General features: G+C 42.3%; 1 protein-coding gene across 1 annotated transcript; it reads right to left on the minus strand.

Annotated features, from left to right (window-relative positions):
- Window positions 1-844: 844 nt before the first annotated feature.
- On the minus strand, window positions 845-6,037 carry psma5 (proteasome 20S subunit alpha 5). The gene is made up of 10 exons (XM_075460644.1): window positions 5,961-6,037; window positions 5,625-5,675; window positions 5,149-5,215; window positions 4,927-5,053; window positions 3,427-3,494; window positions 3,234-3,341; window positions 3,070-3,128; window positions 2,872-2,974; window positions 1,373-1,459; window positions 845-1,166 (listed from the first exon to the last, which is right to left on the minus strand). The coding sequence occupies exons 2-10, from the start codon at window positions 5,651-5,653 to the stop codon at window positions 1,089-1,091; spliced, it is 726 nt and encodes a 241-aa protein (XP_075316759.1). The 5' UTR covers window positions 5,654-5,675; window positions 5,961-6,037; the 3' UTR covers window positions 845-1,088.

Below are 6,037 nucleotides of genomic sequence, written 5' to 3' on the forward strand. Positions count from 1 at the left end.
CCTGGGATTCTCGTCAGAGTTACTCTGCCCCCTGGTGGAAAGACCGCGCAGTGACCAGCTAACGCTTCATTAGAGAGGGATTTGTTCTCTGAATCTGTTCGGGACTCCAAGGAGCCACGGAAAACCGGAAGAATAGTCTTACACAACAGGATTAGTTTACATTTAGATGTGAAGAAGTCGTGTGAAATTAATTTATTTTAAAATATTTATATACAGGCCCTTGAAACAAACATTCTGTTTTTTTTTTTCCTTTTTACAAAATATGGCAGGGCTGTGAGATTGTCAAAGAACCCACGATTATTATCTTGCTTTTGGATCTTACTGGATGTTTAACAAATGCTGTATGATTTCTTTTCCTTACAACATGACTTTTATTACTTTTCGCGCTCCCTATCAAAAGGCAATACTTGGTATGCGTTTCTGGGTTACTACTAGTTCTGAAAAAGTCCAATAAAATAGGTCTATGTGAACCTAAAGGTTATAGTTGTTGTAATTTAATGACTTGGAGAAGCTTTGCGTCATAAGCCGTTGCTAATTTGCAGAAAAGCTGAGTGAGTGTGTGAGCTGTTGTGGACTTAAACCGTCTCTGCTAAATACATTAATGCTAAAAATAACTAAATGAACATGAGTGATACAAGTTCATTGTCAAGTCTTTGAGTGCCTGTGTGCCCTATTGCATAATATTTTGCAACCGTGTGTACAAAACTACACCGACTATATATTTTATACAGTTAAGAAACTGATGCCAAACATTTAACACAAAAAGACGCACACAAAAAAAAGCCAAGTCAGTCACTTTCTGAATACAACAGTTTAATTGTGGTACTGATCCGTAACAAAAAAATGTCCCCCGAACCCACCCCTCCCCGACGTTATTCCTGCCACTCAGCTATACACTCCTAAACAGAGATGCACAAACACTGAGAGACAAGAGGTAAATTACCACTTTGCAAATAGAAACCTCCAAAAAATTGTGATTGCAGCAGGTTGTGGGAAAGTTGTGGTTGCATTTTTGACACTAGGCCCAGATGGTACACCTTCATGTCCTCTCCTCTCCAGCCCAGTATTCACACCAAGTCTCTTCCACTCTAGATGTCCTTGATTACATCCTCCAGCTCCTCTTTGGAGAACATGTGGAAGGTTTTACCAGGTTCGACTGTTGCCAGCTGCACAGAGAAACGGCATAAAAAAACGAGAATTTCAATGCGCGCATTCCTGCGCAAAAATTTTAAAACTGCTTTAAAACGGCAAAAAACAAGACCGCAGATATTATTCAAAATATCAAAATGTTGACTTTCATGCACTGCTCCATCCTTCCAATGTCTATAGACACCCTGTAGCAATACAATTTAGAACAGAATGATAAACCAACCTCAATGTTGGTGGCGTTGAGCTTCTCCTCCATCACCTGCTTCAGAATGGTGAGAGATGACTTGATGGCGTCTTTTAATGTCATTGACTGTTGGTGGACAAGGCGTGGGAGAAAAACAACTTAGTATATGGGCCAAGAAAGCCCCACATTTTTATCAGAGGAAGCTGAAGCCATGACCATCTTATTGCAATAGCATTTAGTGTTTCTTTAATAAGTGAATTTCCCTGCGTAAACTGATCCGATACAGCATCACATTAGTGCACGCAGCTCAACAGCTTCATGGTTGAGCGACATTGGACTGTTGTACAAGCACGTAAGTGAAATCAGTTTTACAGCTTATGTTCCTTTATTTCTCGACAAACTTACAACTGTTGCCAAAGCAGATCGCACGGAAGCCCCGCGCAGCTGATCTTCTCCTCTGAAAGGAGCGTTACTTAAAAAAAGCTCCTTGTTCAACCAAAAACGGGCCAGGCTCTTTCTGATAGTAGCTCTCCAATGAGATGACGGCCGCTCCCACCGCGGCCAACTCTCTCACACCCCATCCTGACTGAAAGCGAGCGAGCGAGCGAATCTGACACGATACCACGAAGAAATTTTGCGAGGGTGTCCTCATATGCAGCGTGACTATTTTGTCGCGTGTGATTCGATCGGTTCAGAAAGAACTCACTTGAAACACAGAGTTCTTTGCCGATTACCGCCCATGCGGCCTCCCTTCAGTTCAGATCTTTGTGGTACGCGTGTTTGGGGTCATAAACCATTGGGTCCACAGTAAAGATCAGCTTCTCCTCGTCCATTATTCTGAGTGATACTGACCTGTTGCTAACTAGCTTGTCAAAAGGAAGCAGCGTGTTCATTTCAACCAATAAGAAGTGTTTAGGGGCGGGACACCGCCGCTAAATGTCATCCAAATAGAGACAGCGCGGGCGTCATCGCTGGACGGAGCGACATCTCTCGCGGCATGTCAGGACAGGCTGATTGAAAAGTACGCATTCTAATCACTTTTTATCAATTGCTTGCTCGCGTTCAGTCAGGATGGTGTATTAGACTGAGCTGCGACGAGCTTATGCACTTTGAATTGCCCTGTGTATGAATTGTGCTCTATAAATAAAATTGCCTTGCCTTGCCTTATCCGTTTACAATATAGGGACAAGTGGACTGTTAAACAAATAGCAAACAAAAAGTAACACTGACAAACGGACAATGCAAAGCAAAGGGATATTTGCTGGATTAACTTTAAACAGCAGTGAAAGTGGAGGCGTGTTCTCAAGACATTGCTGTCATGGGGATGGGGCCGTGTTATTCTTTCACTATCAGTACCAGGCTGAAGGCCATATGTGAAAATAACTTAAAAATCTTTTCAGGTAAATGCAAAAGAAACACACGCTGAAAGTTTTCAGTCTCAAAACATCATAAGCACTGGGTCTTATGTGTCGTCATGAGCTCCTACATATCCAGTGTGTGCAACTGAAGGTCAGATACAACCATGTGGCTGCTAGTACCTTGTGGTAGACCTCTTGCAGAGAGCTTTGCGCTCCCTCTGACGCGGAGCCGATGGCGCGAGCATCGCACTGCACAAAGGTTCCTGAAGGGTCCATGTGGTAGCTGGATGAACCCAGAAAAAAAATGTTTGAGTAAACGATACGGTAAAGTAAACATAATTCAGATCTTCAGAAGGTTCAAATATTGTCTGCGCATACAGTTGTGGTCCTTTCTCATCGACGCCCCCGAAGAGCAGAGCTACGCCAAAGGGTCGACTCTAAGGGAAACAAAACACACAGCAGAGGTACATAAAGCCAGCTTGCACTGGATTGTTCATTGCTGTCAAAATAAACGAAGCATGGAAGTTGGATGAGGGACTGACCATGGCGCCGGGGTCAGCGTCTTCCTCTCCAAACTGCAGCGCCAGGTTGGACACAGCCTGAGTCACACTTTCCACTGTCATCGTCTCATTGTAAGTGAACCAGTGGTTCTGCAACGAGGCGCGTGCGGGTTAGCAGCACATTAACCACACGCTCAGAATACTGCTCACGTTCCACCGTGCTCAGAGTCCATACCTGTGTTTCCACTCTCGCTTTGTCAATCAGAGTCTTCGCATCAGCTATCAAGCCGCTCATGGCGCAACCTTGAAAGCAAGAGAGAATATTAAGAACCTGAGGGTCCTCCACATGCTGCGGTCTAAAGCAACAACCCGGCACCGTCAAACTGGGAGAAATGTCAAGAAATTCCACCGCGTCTCCCTGAACTTTACTGTGCGAGAATGTGCAATAATACCTAAAACAGCAGCCGACGGCACTGTAAAGGGTCTGGGATTTTCTTGTATCAATAAACAGAAACCTGAGTGTGCGTTTCATACAAATATGTCACACAGTGCTCTCATAAAGTGAATCTGTTTCAAATCAATTACCTGTTTTTCAGAACACAATCCTTTAGTGTGCTAGAGTCGGGATGGTGTCGAATGTCTTGATTGTAATGCTTGTTTTTTTTTTTTTAATTCATCACAGTTTCCCGCACAGTTGAGCCAAGCTACAGTTGCAGCTTGACTCGGCCATTCAACTGGGCCCCTGACTTCTTCCCAGTATACATCAACAGGACTAGAGTCAAGTTATTGACTACATAGTCAGTATATATTTGTATATTTGATGCCACGACGCCGTGCATTGTGTTGGTAAACATTTGCTGCTTCTAATTTTCTTTTTGCAGTCACAGAGTGACTGTCGTAGTTGATGTGTACTCTTGATGGGATGATTTTCAGTCAGCATTTGTTTCCTTGTAGCTGTCTCACAATATAAAATAGAAGAAAATATGGGAAAGGAAGCAGCTTTATTGAGGATTTGGCTTCATTATTACACCCTCGCACAATTGTTTTTATAAAGAGAGAAAAAAGATGGAACTTTGGTCCATGTGCAGAGTGCTATTTGAGACTTCAGCGTATACATGTATTTGAACTGGATCACCTGGGTTTGTTAGCCTGGTTTTGAGAAGCTCAATTTTGTTTGAGTTTGATCAGATTAACACAACAATTATAATTAAATAATAAAGCGTTATCTTTTCTAGGCTTGAGTAAACGTGTTGCCCGTCATTACAGTTTTTTGTGCTCTGGAAAAGCTCTTCGTGCGACATTCCATTTGTATGAAAAGCGCCGTACAAATACAATCTGATTAATTCTCAGGATTCACGCAGAATAACTGTGGCTGGAGCAAATAAGAAACCACAAATCCTAGAATTTTAAGATGCCTCGCTCAATACCACCGAGCCTCAGAAAGCTGCGCATTAACAGATGTTTGCAAATCTCAAAGAACTGAAGAAACATTGCAAAGAAGAGAGGGCCAAAGATTGGCTGCTGTCTAATTTTGCTCAGTTACTCTTCCATTGGTGTTACTTTACTCGTACTGTACGGAGTCCATTCCAAAGGTTTCAGGACTTTTTATTTTCTTACACATGTTTGTTTATTTGAAAAACATTTGGACACTGGGATACTCAATGCAGCGTCCACAGGTTTGAAACCTAAGTAAACAATGCGTGTCTCAGATGGCTCCGCTCGTGTCTCTACGTACCGATGTGACTGTCGATCTCTACAATCTTCTCAATGCTGTTAGGCTCCATTAGGGGAGAAGTAATCCTCTTCTCCACCGCCAGACACACTCCTTCTGATGTCTGGATGCCGATGGCTGTGGAGCCCAACTGAGAGAACAAAGCCGGACCAATGAAACTGAACGGAACCAACTTAAGTTTAATAATCACCATCACTCAGAAATGACAGGAGATTCAGCGCTCACCTTTATTGCCTCTATGGCATATTCAACCTGGAACAATCTGCCCTCTGGAGAGAATGTGTTCACACCTCTGAAAAAAACACAACATGAGTTGTGCTGATTAGTTAATGTTGTTGGATAACAATGTATTCAGCCATTGAAAACTGCAGTGCTGTTGCGGTGGAATGATTTTAAATACACTAAATCGTGGTAAAATAAAGGTTTAATCGTGTAGGGAGAAAGAACAAAGTGGTGATAACGAAAGTGAAAGTACGGCAACTTTTTTTTCCCCTCAACACAAGACTGTTAGCCGTTGGCTAACGACAGGAAAAAACTATTGACAACAAGGAATAGAGGAAAACGTCAGTTGCTTGTTTACTTCAGGCGTCATATTACTTAACAGCCTGTGCAGAAAATGAACATCACGGGTCTCCCGTTAGTTTCTTCAGCTCCAATGAGATGCGCTCAATAAATGACAAAGCAGTTTGTGCAGCACTTACCTGTCATATTCCGATCTGGTCAAAAACATCTTTTTAGTTTTAAAACAGGACCTATGAACACAAAAGGAGAAGAGGTCAAAAACTATTTAAAGCCACAATTCGGTAAAATCTTTGATTGAGTTCGCTTTAGCAACTGGTTGATTAGTTAGCATAGTTAGCTGCCACAAGGAGCAAGTGTGCTAGCTAACTAGCGCAGCTAGTTTAGGAAACAACTCATATAAAACGCTCGATCACAAATAAAATCAACATTTAAGCCGTTTAAATATATCATAAAGAATATCTATATGCAACTTCACCATATTCTTCAGATTAACTGAACTTAAATGAGTCGTTTACCTTAAGCCACAAACCCTTGAATGAGTTCGCTTCTTTCAGGAGAAGTGTATCGGTGTAACATCTAAACCCGCGAGTTG

Source organism: Odontesthes bonariensis, chromosome 3 (assembly GCF_027942865.1).
Source record: "Odontesthes bonariensis isolate fOdoBon6 chromosome 3, fOdoBon6.hap1, whole genome shotgun sequence".
NCBI classification, from domain to species: Eukaryota; Metazoa; Chordata; class Actinopteri; order Atheriniformes; family Atherinopsidae; genus Odontesthes; species Odontesthes bonariensis.

Excerpts from the sequence above, each read along its gene's own strand:
- psma5 (XM_075460644.1), bottom strand. The coding sequence starts at position 5,653 with ATGTTTTTGACCAGATCGGAATATGACAG. Across the intron at positions 5,216-5,624 it reads ACCAGATCGGAATATGACAG|AGGTGTGAACACATTCTCTC; the intron begins GTAAGTGCTGCA and ends TGTTTTTTTCAG. Across the intron at positions 3,495-4,926 it reads AGAGATCGACAGTCACATCG|GTTGCGCCATGAGCGGCTTG; the intron begins GTACGTAGAGAC and ends CTTGCTTTCAAG.